Below are 24,611 nucleotides of genomic sequence, written 5' to 3'. Positions count from 1 at the left end.
CCTTGAGGTAGATTTGAGTGTCGTCTGCATAGAGATGATTGTGGATTCCGGATTTACTTAGGAGATTTCCCAGTGGTTCTAAATAGAGATTGAACAGTGTGGGTGCAAGTACAGAGCCTTGAGGAACACCATGCCCTACCGCCAAAGGAGATGAAAGACTGTTCGCTATTTTGATCATTTGGGATCTATCAGAGAGGAAGGAAGCAAACCATTTAAGCACAGTGCCCTCCATGCCCATTCTCTGTTGAAGAGTGTTGAGGAGAGAGTTGTGATTGACAGTGTCAAAGGCTGCAGAAAGGTCAAGGATAATTAGAAGACACGACCCCCCCTGAATTGAGTATCCGCAGCGCGTCATCAATCACTTGCAGCAGGGCTGTTTCAGTACTGCAGTTTTGAATGAAACCGGACTAAAAATTGTCAAGAAGATCATTGTCCTTGATATGACGAGAGAGTTGTTTCGCTACACATCTTTCTGTGATCTTTGCAAGAAAGGGTAGGTTAGTGATGGGGCGGAAGTTGTTGAGGTCAATCGCACCAGCAGTGGGTTTTTTAAGCAGAGGGGTGACCTGCCCAGTTGTGAAGGGTACAGGAAGGGAGCCTTGACAGAGTGAGAGGTTGACCAGAGTGGTCCAAATGGAAAGAGAATGGATATAGAAGTCAGTGGCAATGGCACTAGGGATGAGGTCAAGAGAATGTTTGGAGGGCTTTGTTTCGAGGATGCAATTGAGGAGGGCATCGTCAGAGATGGGGTCAAAGTTCTGCCAAATGTCTAAGAATTTGCGGTCCTCTGGTGGGGTTGAATGAACAACCTGATCCATAAGTGATTTCACTTTTTCGTCAAAGAATATAGCGAAATCCGCTGCTTTCTTTGTAGAATCCTCCAACTTGGTGGTTGGGGAGAGGATTTAGGACTCCTGATGAGATCGAATATTTTTTTGGGTCTATTTTTGGCTGAGTCAAGGAGGGTTCTGAAGTGAGACGCTTTCCCAAGGAAGATGTGCTTGTGGTACTTGGATCTAGCTTAACGAAGCGTGGCCAAATTATCGGTGGAGAGCGCTTGCCTCCATTGTTTCTCCAGAAATCTTAGGTGCTTCCTTTCTTTATAGAGGGATTTGTTGAAGCAAGGTACTGAGGGAGTGGGTCTTTTCTTTTTGCTTTGGAGAGGAGCGACGTTATTGATTTCGACTGCAAGGACTTTGAGGCATTGGGGGGTGAGTTCGTCAACATTTAGGTTCGGGTCTAGCCTTGGAAGTGATAGCAAAGCTGATTCACAGAGGGAACCAATGTCAATATTTTTAGTGTCACGATACCAGGAGGTAGCCCTCTTAGGTTGGCCAAGAGTTATAGAGTGTGATAGGTGAAGAGAGAATGGGATGAGGTGGTCAGACCAGTCTACATGAATAGGGGTAGCGATAGAAAGCATGCCTGCTTTAGAAATAACAAGGTCCAGGATTGAGCCATTAGAGTGTGCAGTGTTGGATAAGATCGTTTGCAGAGAGTAAGGTGGCCAGCAAATTCGCAGAAGAGTCTTACGGTGAGCCCCAGTGAAGATTAAAGTCACCCACGAAGGTCTGATTGTCACTTTGTGAGTATTGGTAGCTGATGAAGTCATTGAGTTCCTCCATAAATGAAGGGCCGCTACAAGGCGGGCAGTAAATGGCATGGAATCTGAGGGGGGATTGGTGGTGTAATTGAAGCTCAAGAGATAGGCATTCAAAAGTGCGGAAGGAGCTGATAGGAAAAGCCTTAAGTTGAAGGGAGTTTCTAAAGATGACTGCAACACCTCCCCCAACTTTGTCAATTCTATCATTCCTGAATATAGAATAGCCTGTGGGTAATAGGAGATCAAACATAGAGTGAGAGGTATCGTTGACCAGGTCTCTGTGAGGACGAGCATGTCAACATTGTGAAGGGTGATGGTATCGGAGATTTCAAGTTTGTGTTTTATTGCAGATCTGCAGTTGAGGAGCAGACAGCGCAGCTCTGTCAAGACTGTTTCGGTAACGGGGGCACTTGGGCTATGAAGGGTGATAGGGATATTGTACTTATACGGGTGTGCTCGGGAGGGTTTGGGCGGATGCCTGGTTCTGACAGAGGAGATGGTCGGAATAGTGAAGATAGTAGGGTTACTAGGAGATGGAAGTTGAAGAAGGGTGGCGTTCAAGGGCTTGTGTGAGTTACCGATGTTTGCAGACTACAGGTTATGCTTGACTATGATGGGGTGAGGGGGCGAGGTGCATCTCGTGGGAAGGTGAGAATTTTCCAAAGGAGTTGAGGTGAATGGAAAAGTGGAAATCTTGGAGCTTAAAAGTGAAATGGTAGCTACAAGCTGGGAGATGGAGGTGATAAGAGAGCCTAGCTTATTTTCAAGAGAAAGTAGGGCAGAGCACGGAAGGTTGGTTGGCTCGACGGTAACAGGAGGGGGTGAAATTGGTGGTGGAAGGCAAGAAGAGGTGGGGGGATAGGAGGAGAGTTGGGGTATAGGGTTCATAGGTGGGGAAAGGTGGAGGTTGAGACCCGGAGTTGGTGTATCAGAGGTGAAGGGAGAGTTGTCTTTGTTGGTTTTGCACGAAGGAAAGCAATTAAGGACATATTTAGGGGGAGATGGGTGCGGATGAAGCCGGTGGGGTAGAAGGAGAGGGGAGGACTGTGTTGTGTCATAGAGGGGGTGTCGTGAGTGAAGAAAATGAAATCGTTTTTGAGCCTCCCTAAATTACCATTGTATAATTGATCAACAAAAAGGGAATACGGGAAACGTTCAATAGTGTTATGCTTCAATCCTTTTACTGAAGCTTTAGTCTGGTCGGGAGGATAAATGATTTTGTAGCAATTAATTCCAGCCTTAACTCGAGTGGTGGCCATGTTGGGAAAATGAGAGGAGGAGGGTGGGGGGGATATGAGAAGGGCGTTACTAGGAAAGCGGTGGTGAAGAGAAGTATAAGGACAAAAAGGGGGCACATATTCCAGACGTCGGTGAGGATATCTGAACTAATGTGCCGTCCGGGAAGTGAGGTGGGTATTTGTTGGGCCCTTCATCTAGGTATACATGATGCCACCTGGCACTAGATAATATTTATAAGGGAATTGTTTACATATGATTGAACCAACTCGACCACTGTCAGAACCATCACAAAGCAAATGTAGTCAAAGTAAAACAGATCATAAACGAACACCCAGTGACCACTGGTGATCACTGTAACAGAACCACATTCGGCACCAGCCGCATTGTACGCCCATAATCTCAACAGACTACTACTGGACCCTAATCTCCTGAGAATCACTAACATTAGGGGCAAAGAGCATAGGGTGGAACAAAATCTGACTAGCAAAATCGAAATATGCACGACAACCTGGTCATCATAAGACCACCTTTAGAGGTACCCAGAACAGGTTGCGTAAATCATACTACATGAAAAACATTTCCTAGCACCACAAATACGTAAAAGGGCCTGGCGCCCTACAAACCTCGCAGTCTCCCTGGCCAACTGGCCATCTCAGAGGGGGACTCAAATGCCCTGAACCCATAATGTCAAGGCTGCTGCCAATGCAGCCAGAGTCCTAACTCAATCAGAACTGTCCCTACGGAAAAATTGGCCTAAACGGTGCAGCTGGCACTACTTGCTGCACAGCTGTTAATGGCCTAAACGGTGCAGCTGGCACTACTTGCTGCGCAGCTATAAAAGGCCTAAACGGTGCAGCTGGTCCCCTGGTTGATCGCTTGTAAGCCTTTTCGGAAGCTAAAAGTAGGTGGACTTTCACGTTTTAGGATGATTTGCATGCCACCTGCATATTTGTAGCAGCTGACATTATAGGATAAGATGACGTCAGAGGTAAATGCTGAATAGGAGGGGGCAATTATTAAGCCTTCGGGTACACCAGCTGCGGATCTGAACGGATCAGAGGAGAAGGGTAGAAGGGGTATTGCAAAGGTCCTAGCCTTAAAGTAGAAAGTAATCTATTTTAGGGCAGTTCTTTGGATCCCTATGGCATGTACACGCTTATATGAGAAAAATGCAGTAGGAGACATACAAAGAGGCACACAAAAAAGCAAAACACTGCCGTAAAAATACTAGCCTTACGGCTAGAGTGATCGACGTCGAAGCTGGGGATCAAGTTCGAGTCTCAGCAACGACCTGCAACATCCTTTGATTCTGGGCAAATCACTTAATCTCCCCGTGCCTAACAAAAATAAATGTATCCTCATGTAACGAAACTAGTGCCATGTGAAGCACTCTGATACCCGATATCTTCAGGATTAGTTCGTGCTATATATAAAACTCTAAAAAAAACAAAGAAAAAGGGGTGGGGCAGAGTAAAACAGAAGAGATATGTAAGTCATAGAAAGGAGGCACAAATACCTAAAAGTAAGCAACGTGAGGGAGGAGAGCGAATAAAAACGACATCACCCGTAAATATTTATTTTTATTTTTTAACTGCTAGACCTGAAAGTTTAGCTTTCGACGGGAAAGAACCCATCTTAATATAAATTATGAATGAAGTAACTCTTCAACAAGATACATGAAGAAAACAAACATTATTTGCCATTACACTAAATCAGAATATTTTAACAGATAAGTCCCCCAAGCATTGCATAATGAGGCTGTAATTGCATTTCATGGTTATTTATGGTGGCTTTTGTTCGCTCGTTTTGTTAGTCATTAAAACCACTGGGTATCAAAAATGCTTTGTAGTACAAAGTAACAAATACTTTCTCAGTTGTTTAGGAACTAAGATGCCTCTCTATTGATCTGGTCACTAACATTTGATGACAGCTATTGTTTTTGTAATGAAGTTCAAATGATGTTTGTTAATTAGGAAAAAATTCACTTTTTTTCTCCCGATGAAGCCGACCTGAATTTTAAAGCAGACTATAAGGTTAATGTACCTGCAATAGAAATCTGTGTGCTGGCTAAGATTCACACCTGCTGGCTCAACCATTGATGCTAAATTGATAAACTGGTGATCTCATGTGTGACATTTTGTTTTTGCAGCTGAAAAGGTTGACATTGGGTTCAGGGAGATCCTGCCCGTTGGGGTAAAGAACGTCCAGTTGACCCTTAATTTACCAGCCCTATTGGTGCCATTATCGCTCAGTGTAAGTCAGTCTTTCTCTTTTTTTCTTTTGTGTAGTATGCTACTCTACATGCAGTATTCCCTAGGCGTTGTGACCCTGCCTTGATCTGCACTAACACATAATTTAAACGGTGTGCCTTTAAAAACATTCTAGTGTGGAGGTAATTCCAATTCGAACGGAAACAGCAGCTCCATCCTAAACATCTGACAAAAATTTCTTGTGAAAAACAGGCTGAATATAAAGGATTAGGGGGCTGCAGTTTCTGGAATTTCTGTGAGTTTAAGTGTGTTGTTCGGGTCGGATGGGTGGCTGGTGTATGATGTTTATTAGTTATGGTAGCAGTTCTGAAGTACATTCTCGCTTCCTGTGGGGTCAGTGAAAGCGTCTTATGATTGTCAATAGGAGAGCAGCTGCTTGTAAGAGATTTTAGAAGCTCCTGTGTGGATTTGGGTAGGCCTGCCAGGACAGCACTTGCTCCACCCAAATAGGGCCTATACTGCTGATTTGTAGTCTGAGTGAGGGATAAATGATTTTACTTTTCTGAGCAAGTGAAGCAGACAGGAGGAGGATCTAGTCAAACTCATGAGTTGACCTGTTAGGTTGAGATGTTGGTTTGTGAGAAAGCCAAGAGATTTGACATGAGTTCGTGGATAATTCCTAGAGGTCGTAGAAATTCTAGCCACTTACGAAATGGTATTGGAGAGATGTGGGGGCAGCATCACTAGGCCAAATGAAAAAAAACACAGCATCCAATTCTGTGCATTTAATGTCTCCAAAGAAGATGGAGCGACAAAGAAAGACAACTTGATATTGAAGTATAAGGATCAGAAATGGATCAGTCTACATTTCATTCCCTAGACCACTAACTATTTCATTTGAATACTCCCCAGAACAGTGAGGATGTGGGTGGATGCATATCCTGCCCACAGATATTGCCTGAATTTTACAGGATTATTTCAAACCTTTCATGGACAAGCAATTGTGGCATTCATTATGAGTGACCTCTTAATTCCAATGGAGTCTGTAACAGCAGTTACTAGCCGCATCAGAATTATGAGATCACTTGTGTTTCTATGGATCAGTTGATTATCCAGGGGGGAAATAAGGAATTACCAGGTGAATCAAGCCCAGAATTACCAATTTCCCAATAATTCCTCTTTTCAATAGAGGATCCCCAGGATCCAACTTGTAATTGCTCAGATTTTACCAATGCTCAAAGGTATAGGTTTTAGTAACTCAGAGGGTGGGGAAAATCCGGCCAATTTCAGGGCCACCTGTAATGAGGTGAAATATTCTGCTTGGTTTAATGTGGGACATTGATAATTAAAATGTTACTGAGGCATATACCAAGGTGTCATAAGGAAATGTGAGCTACAATAGAAGTGTGCATCTTTTCAATAATGGAACAAAATAGAAATTCCTAACCTTGTTTCTTGTTCTTACCTCTCTCTTTTCTTTATTTTTCCTCCTCGCTAGATTCCTAAGTCAGTCTTCCTTTCTTCCTCCTTTCACTTCTCTTGCTCTTTTCCTCTCCTTGTTTCTCTTTAGTGCTCTGACTCCTCCTTCTACCTCTCCTTTCCTTGCGGATTTTCTATTCTCTTTTCCTTCCTCATTCTTTCTCCCCTTTAGCATACATTTGGTATTCCTCTTTGTCCTGTAAGCTTCCTTCCATTTTTTTTACACTCTATTCCTTATATGCGTCTTTCCTAAAGTTATTGCCTCACCGTATTGTTTTCACTACTACAATTTTTTAATACTAGCTGCTTTCTCCTTTTTGCCTTCTTTAGTTTATACTCACTTTGTTACTCTAACTCCATTCCACGGCCCCAAAGCGTGGTAATGGTGGGATATTAACTCTGCACCCAGTCAGTATTATGTGGTAAAAGTGCCATGCAATTACAAGTTAATCTCCATGGAATGGGGAATAATTGTACAGATCTGGTTTTATCGGATGGAATTCCGTATAGTATTTTGCCTTTTCGTTGGAGATTAACCCCACATTTACCACCTGCTTTGAGAAGGTCATATATCGGTGCACTGGGACTGGTGCTGGGTGCCGAATGCGGGAGGTGACGGTGGTAGAAGGAATGTGAGGATGCTTCTGGTAGGACCCATGTACCTTGGAAGGAGTTCAAGTGAGGACCACGGAATGGACTTCCATTGTCAGAGCAATTTTCCCAGCTTGAATTTTCGGCTGGTAAAATTGGGTCCTTGTTTCCCACACAGTATCTGCTGCCAGAAGAACAATACAATCATGGTTGAGCAGAATGGAATTCCACACAGGAATCTCACCACACTTAAATAATAATCGTGGCTTACGTACTCTTTCCCTCCCTCTAGTACTTCTCCCTTGTATCCTATTTCTCTCATTTGCATTCTCTTTTTCCTCATTACATTCAAGAAGATATTTACTTGTGTCCTTGTCTCCTTTTTTCCTAGGAGACTTGGCTCAATGAATTTAACCCTCTCGCCGTGAAGATAGCTGTTTCAGTTTATTACGACTACGTGAAGCTTCGTACTCAAACAAGCACTGCAAAACCAGTTGTTATACAGAGGTCCACAGAGGAAGCAACCAACATTGAAAACACCTTGCTCACCTTACAGTTCCCCGGTAGGTACCTGTCTCTTTCTCCTGCTATGAAATAATAAAATAATAGTATGAGGAATATATTGTATTGATTCCCAAATAAGAATCAAACTGGAGTGCATAGTTAGATGAAAGCAGTCTTTGCCTTTTGGGTAACACACCAACAAAGCAATTTGCAACACTAGAGGCCCCATTAGGATGTTGGGCGGATCGCCACCGCCCGCATGGCGGTGGCGATCCGCCCGACATCCGCCCCCACTGCCACTTATTTCCCCCTGCCATATTACTATGGCAGGGAGGACCGCGGCGGACGGAAAGACCGTCCGCCGCTTTTCCGCCCGGTCAACAAGTTGACCAGGCGGAAAAGACTTTATTATGGTGGCGGTGTCTGTTAGACACCGCCAACCATATTCTGATGGGGGCGGTCACATGCAGGAATCACTTGTGGGGGCCCGCTGCAGGCCCACAAAAATTCTGGGGGTGCTCAATGGGGGGTACTTATGGTATCCCCCTGCATTTCAATATACAAAGTGGCAGGCACTGCGCGGTGCCTGTCACATTGTACATTGAACTGCTTGGTGTGCATTTTTAGCACTGTGGCGGGCGATGCTTTCAGCACCGCCGCCGCAATGTTAAAAATACGGGATGCGCCCACCACTGTGGCGGGCGCATCCTAATGCCCAAACGGGCATTAGGATGCGCCCGCCAATTATTTATGGAGAAAGTTGAGGATGATTTAGAATTAAGAGCGATCAAGTGGCAAACTAAATTGGGAGTTGAGTGTGTTAATTTAGAAAGAAGCGTGGCGATTGCTGGTAAGGTATTACTTAATGGTTCATTGATAAGCCAGCATTATATGTCAATTTTCGGGCTATACTACACACCGGGCAAATTAGCCAAATGGAATTCTGGGAGGGGGACAAAGTGCAATTGCTGTAACCTTTATGCAGCGGACGCTGCACATATGTTTGTTTTATGTCCAAAATTGGGCCAACTGATAGCTGATATAGAGCGTTTTATCTCAGGAAATTTGGGTATTGTGATTACGATAACAAAGCCACTGGTTATCTTTGGTTGTGAAGAGAGCACGACTCAACAAGTTTTTGATTCAGAGGAATGCTTTATTTTTATCTGCATGTCTGCATTTCGTGCATGTATTACATCGCATTGGCTTGATGAAGAACCACCTAATTTTATAATGTCGCAAACGAAGCTCTTGTATATGTTTCATTTAGAAACTGCTCTGTATAAGTTGAAGGGTATAAGGAAAAAAACTTTCCGAAGTAACTTATGGTCCCCTATAACAAATTGGATAGGATAGTAAAGGGACACAACGTAAAATGCATGATCTTGGTAATGTAACTTGTATATTATTTTTGTCCTTGTTTTTTTGTTCTTGACCTGTTTGCTGCCTTAAAAAACGTAATAAATAAAAAAAATTAAAAAAGTAAGTGACTTAGCCTTTTCTTTGCTCTGTTATTTGAAGATTCGTGTAAATTCGACTCTCTGGATCCATCCGAGTTTACCGATGTTGAAGACCCTGGAGCGGATGCTGTTCCATTTATTGTACTTCGAATACTGTACAACCACATGGAAACTGGTGAGACAACTGTATTTGATTACACAAGTTAGATAGTGTGGTTCTCATTTGGGCAGGGGCATCTAATATTATAGATGTTATTTTGGATAAGGCTGTACTGCAACGTAAAAGTCACTGCAGATTTGTTCTAATACCTATCAAGGGCAGATTCTTTGACATGGCTTACTGACTTCTGTAGACGAGGCCAATTTGCTATCCCGAGTGCAAAAACTTTAAAAACATTTTATTGAGTTTCTCGTATAACAAATCGCTAATAGATAGCACTTGAATGTAGACACAGCTAACAGGTATATATTTGCAATAATGTCAGCAGCTAGACCTAGACGGGAAACATATTTCACAACGCATGCGAGACATCGCATGCCATTACAACGCAAGTCGTTACAACTACGCGTTGTTACATCACATGCCATTACAACACAAGTTGTTACAACGACTTGTTGTAGGGGGCAGAAGGTGTTGGATTTGTTGGGTTTTCAATCCAACACCTTCCTTAATGTTACACACACTGGAGTTGGAATAGTAAATTATACTATTCCAAACTCCAGTGCCCCCTACAGCAAGTGGTTGTAGTGGCATGCGATGTAACAACACATCGTTGTAACGACTTGTGTTGTAATGGCATGCGTAGAAAACGCATGCGTTGTAAAGAGTGCTGTTCAACGTAGACAATTACAACCAGTCAAAGACTCCACACTGATAGATATGGGGATAACAAGGGTAGAATGCACTGTGTAAAATAGTTATTGAAGCTGACAGTGAAACCAGTGGCGGCTGGCTTGTACAGAGGGTGGTGCGGCAGAATTCTTTTTATTAAAATAGACTTACCTTGGTGAGTTGCAGTGTAAAGTCCTCCTCCCTCGGGCGTCTTCACGGGAAGCTTTGGCGCAGAAAACTGCACTACCCAATAGAATAGAGCAGGCTCTCCCAGCGCTCCTAAGAGCATTGGAGGACTACACATTGTCTAACCTAGCTGTCCAAGACAGCTAGGTTAGAGAACTTTAAAATGAGTATGTCTAGCTGGCTGGCCCAAGACGACCGGCCAAAGGGACATGCACATTTTAAAGTGCATAACTCTCTGCTGCTGTCACTCGGAAGCGCTGGCCCTGCCCCATCCTGACACCTGGGGGCCCATTAGGATGTCGAGCGGATTGCCCCCGCCAGGCTGGCGGTAGCCACCGCCGGCCTGGCGGGGCCAATCCGCCGACATCCGCAACTGAATTCCCCCCAGCCATATTAGTATGGTGTGGGGGACCGCGGCGGACGGAAAGACCGTCCACCGCTTTTCCGCCCCGGTCGCCTTGCGGCCGGACCGGAAAAGGATTAATATGGCGGCGGTGTCTAATAGACACCGCCAGCCATATTAGTATGGGCCAAAAGAGATGCCTTTCCGTGGCGACGATACCGCCACGGAAAGGCATGCGTTCTTCATTCTGGGGGCCCCCTGCGGGCCCTCAGAGTGGAGAAGGGGTGGGGGTGCACACAGTGGGTACCTGTAGTACCCCCCAGCAGTTGCATACACGAAGCAGCAGGCACCGCGCGGTGTCTGCCGCTTCGTGTATGCAAATGCATGCATACATTTTTAACATTAAATGTTAAAAATGAGTGATGCGCCTGCCACTGTGGCGGGCGCATCCTAATGCATACATCGGGACCCTCGCCCTTAAGGCGGGCGGTCCCTTTTACCAATGGGATCGCCATCCTAATGGAGGCCCTAGTTCAGGACGGGTGACGGAAAAATAAGACAGTAATAAATCAACTTTATTACCATTTTATTATACAGCTCTGAGGTTTGTGGGGTGACGCTACTCCGCTCAAATAGAGGAGCCGCCCCTGCGAGAAACATTTCAAGAGGGCATGTGATCAGACTGCTTCGTAACTCACACAGGGCAGGTTCCCATGTCTTTAGTGCAATATGATTAGAGGTTCCTGTGGTTATGGTAAGTATGGAGGCTATTTTAGCCGATGCCCACCCAATTAAATTGTATCTCCCTGTTCTTTTCTGTGGCAATTGTGCTGATTTCCAACCCATATCCCTTATTTGTTTAGCTAGAATCAGTTCCAAGTCTGCAAATTTACATGAATATTTCCTAGCCCCTGTATGCAGAAATAAACTTTGTAGGCATACTTAGGGAGAGACAATCAATAGGTTGCTCATTAACTTGAGCAAAAACCTAATTCCAGTATCAGGTTAGAACTCAGCATTTCCATTCCATATGAAAGTATTCACAGTGAGGAGAGTGGCATCTGGGACATTTGTCTAAGGCAGAACGGAATTGCTTGCTTATTTTAGTGGGAGTGAGGTAGTTGCGATGGAGGAAGTTACATTGTATCAGCTTAAACCTACTGTTTCTGGAAAACCAATCTGCATAAGTTATTCTTTCCCATATTTTCCTAAAGTGTACATAGTCTCACAAGTAGTTTACACATGGACTGAAGTATCAATGTGGCACTATCCGTAGTCCTGTTCCCCAAACCAAAAGGACGGGCATACTTTTATCTGCTTTTGGATCAATGAAGCTATTTTCCTCCGCACGCTAACAGTGTGTGTCAGTCCACCCTATACCATGAATCGTCCCAGTAGTTTCCCATACTCAACGTGTACTTCTGCAAAAGTACAAAAAGCTTCAAAGGAATATGTGTACCCCATTGACCGAAAAAGAAACATACAAACAGGTCCACTTGTGGTTAGACGTGTTTCTTTCTAATTCCTTAAGCACTGCAGGGGTAGATCAGGGGCAGAGGCGTTTATTATCCAGCATAGCTGTAGCTGTTTGTTCCGTCAACACATTGCTGGGGCCATCAATTTGGGAACAGCCCGTTTCTGGTGTATTTACCAAATACAGTTCCCCAAAGCATGTCTGGGCATGTATCTTTAGAGAAGAATCTGTACGCAAGTGTTAGGGAGGCAAATGCCCATTTGGCTATGTATTGCAGTTGCGCCACAATATATCATACCCCAAGCCACCCTTAGATAACAGGAGGGGTAACTTATCTAGTGCAATTCAGTGCGTGCAATCTTTCCAAATTAGTAGCTTAAGTAATGAATCCAATTAATTAAAAGAGAGCAGGGCTGAATCACCTGTAAATCTTTTTGGACTGGGCAACTCTACCAGATGGTAGACTTCCATTCTTAGATATTTAAATGTAGTGGTCGTCAGACTCAGTGTGCTTATCAGAAATAATGTACCAATAAAAAATATGCTATCAGAAAGTCAGACCTTCTCAGAAACTGTGTACAATAATAAAAATGTTAGAGTTCGCAATCTCTGTGACCATTAGAAAGTGTACTTGTCAAAAACACTGTACTCATCTAAAACACAGTGACCATTAGAATGCCTGTGATTATCAGATGCACTGGGTACATCAGAAACACTGCTCATCAGAAATGCTGTGCTCTTCAGATACGCAGTGCCCATCACACACGATATCCTAATGAACACTGTGCCCTTGAGAAACCCAATGCAAATTAGAAACATGCTAACAAGAAACACAGTGTTATCGGAACAACTGTGCTTATGAAGAAATTTTTTTCAGAAACGCTAAACTCAATGAATAACTATCAGAAACACTGTAGCCTTCGGAAATCATGTGCTCAATGGAAACAATACATCATTTTGAATACAACAACGTTTTTCTGTTGGGCACAGTGCTCTTGATTGGTGCAATGTTTCTGGAGGATGAAGAGTCTCAGATGAATACAGGTTTTCTGATGGCAGAAATGCTCTATCAACGTCCCTATCATTGTGTTTATTAAGGACATATTTATGCTTGCAAATGTCTCATCTTTGTTCTTGTTTAAACTGTGCTGTATATTGCAGGTATTACTACATTATATTCTACGAAAGTAATGAACATAGAAATGTTAAAACAGGACTGCCAACATCACTTTCTAAGTGGGATATACGATCCTGTGTTATAGAATGAGAAGTTACATCAGGCTTTGTGTAAGATGTTAGCAGAACATTGATTGTCTTTGGGTTTTTAGTGTCCAGAACACAAATGTAGCATGTTTTTTGCTACGGACACAGCAACAAACCATGTTTTTATACCCTTCTGGAAACTAAAAGCATCTATACATAAATGTTTCTTCCTTTTTGGTTCTCTCTTCCAATGTTCAATATAATTACCCATTCAATTTTGTTTGCCATCTGCTACATGCTGCTACATCTGCTACATGCATCAATAAATGAAATGTTGTATTTGTGATGTTTTTTTATAGTTATGTCTTGATCTTGTCCGACTACACCTGCTGCCTCCATCTGAAGCATGACCTACCAAGGTCTTGTTGCATCAAAGAGCAGTGCCAAATCTGTACATATGGAACAATATCAAGTTTTTTTTCTCATTGGAATCCCTATTATTTGTCTGCCTTTTGACAGAATTGCTGACTCTAGGATGGGTGAAGGTTGACAGCTTTCAACGTGACCCTGCTGGTATTCCAGGAGTTTGGGCACCGAGAGAGTTCTCCCTGCATTTTCCAGTCTGCCCTGGGAAAGAGCCAGTCAACATGATTGCTCCCAAAGCTGATCAAACCTCAGAAGGTGAATGTTTAAGAAATACTTTATTTAATGATTCGTATATATCATCACCAAGTAACTTTACTCTCACTTCATATCGATAAGAGATAGTAAAATTATTATTGATTGCCTGGAGGAAACCAAGAAAATGGCTAAAACAGCAACTTTTGATTTTTTTTCCTGAAAAATGTCAAAAAAGTGCTGGGCAAAAAATGGCATTTTTTAATGGCAAAAATATGATGAGCTAAGATCTCACTTTTCCTAGCTTTCAGGACCTACGTGCAGTTTGTGGCAGAAACAGGTGTGAAACGAAGAAAGCAATACTATACATTTCTCAAACGTAGACAAAATGCAGAATTTAGCAAGGGGGTCATTTGTATACATCAATCACGGTTTTCCTAAAAAACTACTTGTTAAAGTAAAACAATAATGACAATTTCAGAAAACATAGCCCCAATGGCTGATTTACAAAGGTACTATATCATTATGTCTGTCGGACTCTTCTCGTCTGCTGTTTGTCCAAAAATATGACAACCTAGACACAACTTATAATGATTTTTTATTGTTTACCAACTATGCTTTAATATATATGGAAAAATCTAATGAACAAAAAATGGATATAAAGGAAACCTATGCTTTTCTTTTCATTTTTTTTTTTTTAAATCTTTTTATTCACAGAATTTTTTTAATTTTTTCTACCCTCTGGAGCACAGAGGGGGCATGGAGCAAATAATAAAGAAAAACAGCATTGCCTACTCATAAGAGGTTTACATCATATGTTTCAACTGAGGTAAACAAAAAGAAACATCTTATTACTACCAAAATAATACAGCCCTCCATATTGGGATGAGATCACTCTCCTTATACATGCAGATTAGCATCAATTATACATTCTGTATGTGTTATACGTTATTAAGCCTTTTTTTTACACATAATATACACACTATTGCAAGTTATATACAAGTTATATACATATACGTTTCCTATCCAAATCATTCTTCTTCCTTCCACTTCGTTATTGTCTCCCATATTTCCAAGCCTAGTTTCCTCAGCCTTTTCCCTCTTCTGGAGTAGATCGCTTTTTCTAAATTGTATATACTCAACAGCCTGGCTAACCATTGTTGGAATGATGGGGCCATTTGATCTAACCATGCAGTGGCAACACACAATCTGTACACTGCCATAGCCACAAAGATAAAATATTTCCCTGTCTCAACATCATTATTTCCATCTACACCTAACAGAATAATCTCGGGTGTTAGGTTAGCAGGTAATTTTAATGCCCTTTGTAAAAAAAATTCTATCTCTTTAAGTACTGCAGCTAGACTCGGACATGTTGCAAACATATGGATGGCGTCTGCGTCTGCACTCGTGCATCTGGGGCAGTTTATACCAGTTGTCGCTCCCCACTGTGCCAGTTTAGCCGGGGTGTAATATAGCCAATACATAGTCTTGTAATGCTGTGCTTGTAATGACGCAGAGCATAGAATATTCATCCCTAATTCTAATGATGTATTAAAACACTCTCGTTCTATGCCCAGCTTCATTGACCAGGTTTCCCCCCATTTAGCCATGTCATCTGGCCTTTGTTCGTTTAGCTCAAAATAAAATCTTTTAATTGTGCATTCTACTCCAGTCTCTATTATCTCTAATATATTATTTTTTTCAAATCCACTTGTACCCCCTCTTTTGTTTTGTAAAAAACTTCTTACTTGTAGATATTTGAAGAAGTGTTGTGTCGACAAATTAAATTTTTTCTGTATTATTGCAAATTGTTTCACCCCTTGTGTCCCCATTACATCCCCTAATTTTCTTATCCCTTTCCGATACCATTCTGTAAAAACTGAATCAGAAAATATATCACCCGAAAATAACATATTCTCGTGTAACCTCGTGTACCTATTAAACTTCCCTAAACCAAACTTTTTCATAAAAGCCTTCCATATATTATATGCGCCCAGTAAAGTCTTAAAGCGTGTTCTTTTAAAATATGCCGTGTCAAAATTTTTCAAAAAAATATCTTTTGTTTCTTCACCCATCAATATACCATATACCGCTAATGACCCTAAGTGATCTTCTCCTTCTGCTTCAGCTCCACCTATTAATCCTACCATGTACTGCAGGGCAGCGGCCCAGTAATACAGCTTAATGTCTGGTAATGCCCATCCTCCTCTTTCCCGTGGGAGTGCCAGGAATCTCGCCGCTCTCCTAGTTTTACCTTTGGACCAAATAAATTTGTTGATCATATTTTCAATCCTTTTAAACCACGTGTTATCAAACCATAAGGGAATTGTTCGGAAGAGATATAAGAATTTCGGCATGATTAGCATTTTTATAATATTCACTCTTCCAACCAAGGTAAGATGGAGATTATTCAGTCTGTCTAGTTCCCTCCCAACTTTCCGTACAATAGGGTCAATATTTAATTCTACTATCTTATCTAGATCTGAAGTTATGGTTATTCACAAATAGGTTCCCGTCCGCGCCACCCGAGAGTCCTGGCATAAAGCCTTACTATTTTTTATAATTTGGGTTTTTCCGGTATTCAAAGAATACCCGGAAATCTTCCCAAAATTCTTTGCCTCCTGCTCCACGTGTCTTATAGCCTTTGTGGGTGATGATGTTATGACCGCTACGTCATCGGCATAGGCCAATAACTTACACTCCCCCCTAAGTGTAACAATTGGGGAAATATTCCTATTTAGTTCCAGTCTTCTGATTAGTGGGTCTAGATATATCGCAAATAGTAGCGGGGAGCATGGGCAGCCCTGCCTTGTGCCCCTGTTAATTTTTACTTTATCCGTTAACCCCGCGTTAATTCTAATTGCCGCCACAGGCTCTCTATACAATGTTTTTAACGCTGTTAAAAAGCCGCTCCCAAATCCGAGTTTTTCCAGAACACTCCACATATATACCCATGACACTCGATCGAAAGCTTTTTCAGCATCAAGTAATAATACCGCGAATGGGACCCCATCAGCCTCTGTTTTATCCATAAGGGTAATTAACTTCCTTACGTGGTGTGTAGTCCCCCGTCCCGGTATAAAACCGTGTTGGTTATTAGTAACTAGAGGTGTTATTACACTGGCGAATCTTATTGCCAGTGCCTTTGAGTAGATCTTTGTGTCCGTGTTCATAAGAGTGATCGGTCTGTATGACCCCGGGTTAGTTGGCGTTTTCCCTTTCTTAAGGATAACCACTATTTCGGCCTCAGACCAAGTGCCTGGTATTGAGATTCCCTTCTGTGCCTGTTTCATAGTATAGAGCATATCTCCACCTAACTCCTCCCAAAATACCTTGTAAAACTCTAGCGGGATTTTATCTGGGCCAGCCGCCTTTCCTGATGGTAAACTCTTCATAGCTGCTTTTACCTCCTCTAAGTCTAACAAGTTGTCAATCCTCTTCTTCTCTATTTCCTCCAGTTGTCTCCCCTCATGATAGTTCAAATACTCCATTATGTCTTCAGGATCTTTTATATCACTTTCAGAATATAGATCCGTGTAAAAATTCCTGAAGACTTCCCTTATTTGTTGTGCATTAGTAACAATCACCCCTGAACTGTCTTTAATTGCTTTTATCTCCCCAAAAGACACCGTCTGTCTAGTTCTAGCTGCTAACATTTTACCCACTCTTTCATTCATCTCGTAACAATTCTCTCTATTCACTGTATATAATTTGGCTGCCCTTTCTGCTATCTGTTCTTCCTCCTCCATTCGCAGTTTTACGAGTTTAAGATATGCAGAGTCCGTTGGAGCTCCATTATCAGTTTGATCTGTCCTGCTATTCAATTCCTCCTCTGCCCGCAGTAGTTCCCTCCTTACCCCCTCACTTCTTTCTTTCTCCTGTTTCCTTTTCCTAACCCCGTAACTGATGGTCTCGCCCCTCACTCCGGCCTTAAAGCAATCCCACACTATCCCTACGGGTGCTGTATGCCTATTTATGTCCAAGAACTCGGAAATCCATCTCCTCATATGTTGGATGTATGCGTCCTCCACTAAAAAAGCCTTTTCAAAAGACCACTCCGAAACCTTCCTTACCACTGTCATATCTTTTAAGGTGATTATAAGAGGGTTATGGTCTGATAACAGCCTTGGTATTCTTTCGATATCTATCCCATCAATGCCTTGGCTGTTAACTAAAAAGTAATCTAATCTGACACTTATCCTATGGGGTGCTGAATAATATGTAAAACCATCTTGACCAGGGTTAAGGGTGTCCCAAACATCAAGCAGGCCATTGTTTCTGGCTAAGTTAACAATTGCTTTATAGACTCTTTTCTTCCTTCCCTTATATTTAATTGGGGGCCCCAACCCCAGCCCCAATCCCCCTGCTCCATTGATATTAAAGTCTCCTCCTATCACTATAAATGGAGCCCAGGTTGCCAGCTCAGTATCAATTTCTTCAAAAATCTCCGGATCATCTCCTGTAGACCCATAGATAGACCCAAGGGTGACCCATGTTTCTCCAATCAGACATTCTATCAAGGCCCATCTACCCCATACATCCTCCCATTTTTAGGTCTCGCCTGTCGATGCGCATGCGCATCGAGCAAGCGAGACTATAGGGGCTCATCCACTCTTTATCTAACTGCAAGGAATCGTGGCGATTCCTTGCAGTGCCCGTGACTTTTAAGGTCAATGCGCATGCGCATTAAGCTTATGCGCATGCGCATTGACCTTAAAAGTCACGGGCGCGTGCACGTCCGTGTTTGTTTACCCTTGCCTACTCTCTCTCTCCCCTCTCCGCCCCCGTTCCGCCCCCTCCCCTTCCCTCCGTGTCGCATTTCTCCTCCCCCCTCCCCTCTCTTCCGTCCGTCCGTCTTGTTCAATCGTTCTTCCCCTTTCCAGCCTTTTTCTAATTCAGTTCATGCTTCTTTTTATCTTACCATATTTACTTCTGACTTTCCTGTTCCAGCCCTCTTTCTTGCACATTTTCTCTTTATTTTCCCTTCTCACTTCAGCTAGTGTCGCACCTCTCCCCTCTCCGCCCCCTCCCCGCTCCGCCCCCTCCCCTTCCCGCCGTGTCGCATTTCTCCTCCCCCCTCCCCTCTCTTCCGTCCGTCCGTCTTGTTCAATCGTTCTTCCCCTTTCCAGCCTTTTTCTAATTCAGTTCATGCTTCTTTTTATCTTACCATATTTACTTCTGACTTTCCTGTTCCAGCCCTCTTTCTTGCACATTTTCTCTTTATTTTCCCTTCTCACTTCAGCTAGTGTCGCACCTCTCCCCTCTCCGCCCCCTCCCCGCTCCGCCCCCTCCCCTTCCCGCCGTGTCGCATTTCTCCTCCCCCCTCCCCTCTCTTCCCTCCGGATTCTTTTGAATTGGTGACGATCCCCAACACACTGGACTCATCAGCGTGCAACCCTGTGCAATATCGCTCCACATCCTCCTGCTGGAAATCTTTTGGATTCTCTGTTTTCTAAAAACAACAGGCAAGTACTGGCTATTTTAGCACTATGCGTTAACTAATTTCAATGAAAAATTGTATACCATGGCGGTAAGTACCTTTTGCGATGCTTGCAGCATTTGTCATTATCTAAGATGTATGTGACGGTTCAACTGTATTAACGGCTTCAACCTCAACTGTCACTGCAACACTTCATCATTACGCTTTGGTTATGCGTTGCCTCCATTTTGAGATGACAATCCGAATGCATACAGCGCAACGTTCGGTATACTGAAGCACTACGCAACATGCGTGCTACCATTCTCATTCTTGCTGTGCATTGATTGTGCTGCTCAGAGTTGTGCCTAATCATTTCCCAAAGGTTGGTTATCAGACACTGCGGCAGTATGCCCACTGGTTTCTGCTTTTAGGTTTGGCTTCCACAGCATTGATTACTATTGCCTTCCTCAGCGGCACGCCCATTGGAAACTGAATGGATTGTTTTATTGGCTGCTTATTGGCTTCTATGGCATTGTTGTATTGGCTTCCTCAGCAGCGGTGTCACGCTTATTGGGAAACGGGTGATTTCCAGTCTCACCAGCACGCTGTAATAAGGCAGCACCCTTTGCTTATATATTAGTGGTACACTGGTCATATTGTTTGGGAAATTGTTGTTGACCGTGAGTGAAAGTACGTTTTGGGCGCCAGCATCTGAATTCTGCAGAGCATATTGTGGTGCTGGAGGTAAACTATTAACAGCTTTGTCCCAGTTCGCTTTCCTTACAGAGACCTTGGCAGTATCGTTTTGTACTTGAGCTGTATGTTTTACTAGATATTTTACACATATACCATTTAACATTCACTCCTACTCATAGTACTGTTATAAGGTTAATTCGCATTATGGCTTCAGGGAATGTTTGGAATCTATCCCCACCACAAGCCTTCCTCCGGCTTCTTTTTTCTTAACCTCCGAGTAGCGACTTTTTTACCTCATTACTTAGAATGGATTAGTCAAATTATTACTTAAAAGCACTCTCGCTAATCCAAACAGCTTCTGCTTCCATTTTTAAGGTTCACATTCCCCTTGTGTACCAGCATTGCCCGAATTATGGCCACTTCTGTTCAGTAATTCTTTAGACGCCACTTGTGACGAAGTACTTCTTGGAAACATTCTGCTTTCACCCATTCCCATTGCTGTGCTCCTGAGGGCTTCTATGCATGCTGTTCACCTTCCATGAATGTACAGACATTGAGGGCGTCGTAAAGTAAAGTAAATTTCGAATTTAATATTCTGAAAGCATATCTATGGTAGCACGTTAAATTGAATGCCTACCAGTGCAAGGTTCAACTACATTTTACAACTACGAAGACATAGCTGGGTATATACCCTCACTCACCCTCACCATCACTCACCCTCACTCATCCTCACCCTCACTCACCCTCACCCTCACTCACCCTCACTCACCCTCAACCCCTCACCCTCAACCCCTCACCCTCACTCACCCTCAACCCCTCACCCTCACCATCACTCACCCTCACTCATCCTCACCCTCACTCACCCTCACTCACCCTCACCCTCCCTCACTCACCCTCAACCCCTCACCCTCACTCACTCACCCTCACTCACCCTCACTCACTCACCCTCACTCACCCTCAACCCCTCACCCTCACTCACCCTCAACCCCTCACCCTCACTCACCCTCAACCCCTCACTCACACTCACTCACTCACCCTCAACCCCTCACCCTCACTCACCCTCAACCCCTCACCCTCACTCACCCTCAACCCCTCACCCTCACTCATCCTCAACTCCTCACCCTCAACCCCTCACTCTCACTCACCCTCACCCTCACTCACCCTCACCCACCCTCACCCTCACCCTCACTCACCCTCACTCACCCTCACTCACCCTCACTCTCACTCACCCTCACTCACCCTCACCCACCCTCACCCTCACCCACCCTCACTCACTCTCACTCTCACTCACCCTCACCATCACTCACCCTCACTCACCCTCACTCACCCTCACTCACCCTCACTCTCACTCACCCTCACCCTCACTCTCACTCTCACTCACCCTCACTCTCACTCACCCTCACCCTCACTCACCCTCACTCACCCTCACTCACCCTCACCCACCCTCACCCACCCTCACTCACTCTCACTCACTCTCACTCACACTCACCCTCACTCACCCTCACTCACCCTCACTCACCCTCACTCTCACTCACCCTCACCCTCACTCTCACTCACCCTCACTCTCACTCACCCTCACCCTCACTCTCACTCACCCTCACCCTCACTCTCACTCACCCTCACTCTCACTCACCCTCACTCACTCACCCACACCCTCACTCACCTTCACCCTCACTCACCCTCAACCCCTCACCCTCACTCACCCTCAACCCCTCACCCTCAACCCCTCACCCTCAACCCCTCACCCTCCCTCACCCTCACTCACCCTCAACCCCTCACCCTCACTCACCCTCAACCCCTCACCCTCAATCCCTCACCCACAATCCCTCACCCACACTCACCCACACTCACCCTCACTCACCCCCACTCACACACCCTCACTCACCCCCACTCACCCTCACTCACCCTCACCCTCACTCACCCTCACCCTCACTCACCCTCACTCACCCTCACCCTCACTCACCCTCAACCCCTCACCCACCCTCAACCCTGCACCCTCACTCACCCTCAACCCCTCACTCACCCTCACTCACCCTCATCCTCAACCCCTCAGCCTCACCCTCACTCACCCTCAACCCCTCACCCTCACTCACCCTCAACCTCATGCTAAAGATTTACAAAAAAACCCATAAACAATTCTAAAAGCACTAACTCTAATGCTGCGAGACCTATTGCATTTCTAATGCTTGTTTCCTAGTGGTGACATCTCTTTGCCTTGCCATAACCGCGACCCCCCTATTCCTACTTCCCTGCCTAGAGTGTGCTAAGACAGTAAGACCCAGCTGGTCTAGCAGCCTAATTTCAGACAATTGTATATGGGTCTCTTGGAGTATTAGAAAATCTATTTTTAGACTTTTAATCAAGACAGCTGCCTTCTGCCTTTTGGTCTTATCGTTAAGGCCACACACGTTCCATGTCATTATTCGTATACTCATCCTGGGTTTTTAACAAAAACAATCACAATTTTAGTCGTTTCAAAAACAAACAGACCCCGCAGAACAGTGCACAATCTCAGGACCTAGTGGTAGAGCTACCAGCTAAAGGCAGCAGGATATAAAAATTAAGATTTCTGAAATCCTATAGAAGCACAAGTACAGAGAATTGTAGCGCACTGTTATATAAATGTGTAGATAGGTAACAATAAGCGAGCATTTTCTATGTAGAGGGTTTGGGACATAATAGGAGCGGGGGGGGAGGGAGGCGTGGGACCCAAGCAGATACAGCTGTCACATATAGGTCCGATGGACCTATTTGCCTGTAGGGGGGGTGGGGTAGCTGGGGCGGGGGGAAAGGGTGGGGGACACGGGGGGGCAAGGAGCGTAAAACATATAGGAAATGTATAATACAGGAAATATTATGGAATAAGAGGAATAATGAAACAGAAGGAAGTTTTGTGTTGGTTGTGTTATATAAAGCCGTGGCTAGAATGTGTAATCTGTTTGTTTTTGAAACGACTAAAATTGTGATTGTTTTTGTTAAAAACCCAGGATGAGTATACGAATTATGCTTTTCTTTTCAGATGCTCACAAGAGAATGAGTTTAGGATTAGTGGCTGTTTGTGCAACTCTGAGTTTGTGGTTCGCCATATTATTATGTGATTCAGAGGGCCCTTTGGAAAATATGTTTTTTCTTGGACACTGGCTTCCATTTGGATGTCAAAATGGAGAAAAATTGATAATAAAAAATGCTATACTATTTTGTGTTTCCACTCTTCTCCCAATAAAAGCGGTACCCTAGCAGTGTGGGTGGGGCTACCACCCATGACAGGAAAGGCACCGAAATGCAATGTGAAATCATCATATTTTTGCCATTAAAAAATGACCTATTTTGGTGACATGGGTAGTGGCCGCTACCCAGTAAAACCACTAAATTCAAACATTTCAGAAAACTAGGCACCCATAAGGTGCTAAGGTGGTGTGAATTGTGTGGATCCCATGATGTTTTCTTAACCAGAATGCTGCAGACATCAAACTTTGTCTAAAAGGATGCATTTCCTCAAAGGTCTGTTTTACGGAATCAGTGGGGATCCTAAAAATTCTTACTACCGAGTATTCCTACAGGCAATTCAGCCATGAAGATGATTCATAAAGTTCCATGGTTGTCAGCTGACCCAGAGCCCAAATAGTGCGGCCACTCACCATGGCAAGTGGGATTTACTTCCTCTCTGTTGGCCCATATGTTAAAATTATACTCAAAGAATTGAAATTTCCTCTTGCTTGCTATAGAATTGGGGATGCTGTTAAATCTGGAAGTAGCAGAAACACTGTTGAGGCTTTAGGGGTGGGAGTGCAGCCTGATGTCAGGAAAAACCAGCCCACACCCCATTAAAAAAAAATTTATCTGTGGCATCTGCCGCCCTTCCTGCCCCCACACTGGGATATTGGCGGTAAAGCCACCATGTAGGCCTATTAGGGCTACAGCCACCAAATCTGCCTTTCTGGGTGATGGCAGAAACCTGCTAGGTCCATTAAGGGTTGGAGGCATGGCCCGTTACCTGGGTGGGCCACCTCCACCCCTATTTTTTCTTTAAATAATAGGCCAGGTATAGGGTAGGGGTATGGCACAATGCCTGGGTGGGCTGCACCACCCTTTCTGTTAAATAATATCCCTGGTGTATAGTCGGCCATCTGCCCCTCCGAGGGGCCAGAAAGACTACAGAAGCCAATACAGGCAACTTTTTTGGGGGGAATAATAACTTTGGTGTCTAGTGGGCTTTTTGCCTACAGGTGGAGGGGGGTGGGGAGTTCGAGCCTGCTGGGGCTATGATTATAAAATAAAATAAAAATACTTGGATTTTTAGAGGGCGGCTAATCACTCATGAGAATATCCAGGTGCTGTCCATAGGCACAGGGAAATTAAGTGATTTGGCCAAACTCAGGATCTAGAGCTGACACCGAGACTCGAACCTGCATCCCCAGCACAAAAGTTTGCCGCTCTGGCAGTTACACAACATCCACTACCCATGGTAGGGGCTTGACCTAATACTTGGGATGGCTGTCACACCTCTTCTTTTTTGTGGCCATAACAAAAGCCCTGGTGTCTAGTGGTTTTACTGCCCTCCTGGAGGGGCATTTTGGAATAAACCATCCTAATCTGCCCTCCTGCAGGGTTTAGGGTGGTGGAAAGATAGCTGAGCCATTTTTGGTTGGGGCATGGCCCATATGCCTAGAAGTGATGTTCCAACTTCCCTTTAAAAAAAACAATTAATTAGCCCTGGTACTTGTGGGTTTTCTACTATCCTAGTGGGGCAT

General features: G+C 44.0%; 1 protein-coding gene across 1 annotated transcript in view; it reads left to right on the top strand.

The window, feature by feature from the left end:
* LOC147729973 (uncharacterized) overlaps nucleotides 1–24,611 on the top strand; it is a 1,004,770-nt gene that overhangs the window by 433,419 nt on the left and 546,740 nt on the right. The window contains exons 15-18 of the mRNA XM_086954938.1: nucleotides 4,992–5,095; nucleotides 7,514–7,685; nucleotides 9,148–9,261; nucleotides 13,644–13,805. Coding sequence (XP_086811064.1) covers nucleotides 4,992–5,095; nucleotides 7,514–7,685; nucleotides 9,148–9,261; nucleotides 13,644–13,805 — 552 coding nt within the window. The remainder of the gene's footprint in view (nucleotides 1–4,991; nucleotides 5,096–7,513; nucleotides 7,686–9,147; nucleotides 9,262–13,643; nucleotides 13,806–24,611) is intronic.

The sequence above is a fragment of the Lissotriton vulgaris genome, chromosome 2_1 (assembly GCF_964263255.1).
Source record: "Lissotriton vulgaris chromosome 2_1, aLisVul1.2, whole genome shotgun sequence".
In the NCBI taxonomy this organism is placed as follows: domain Eukaryota; kingdom Metazoa; phylum Chordata; class Amphibia; order Caudata; family Salamandridae; genus Lissotriton; species Lissotriton vulgaris.
Note: the sequence above shows the minus strand (reverse complement) of the source record. Positions and strands in the feature narration are given on the sequence as shown.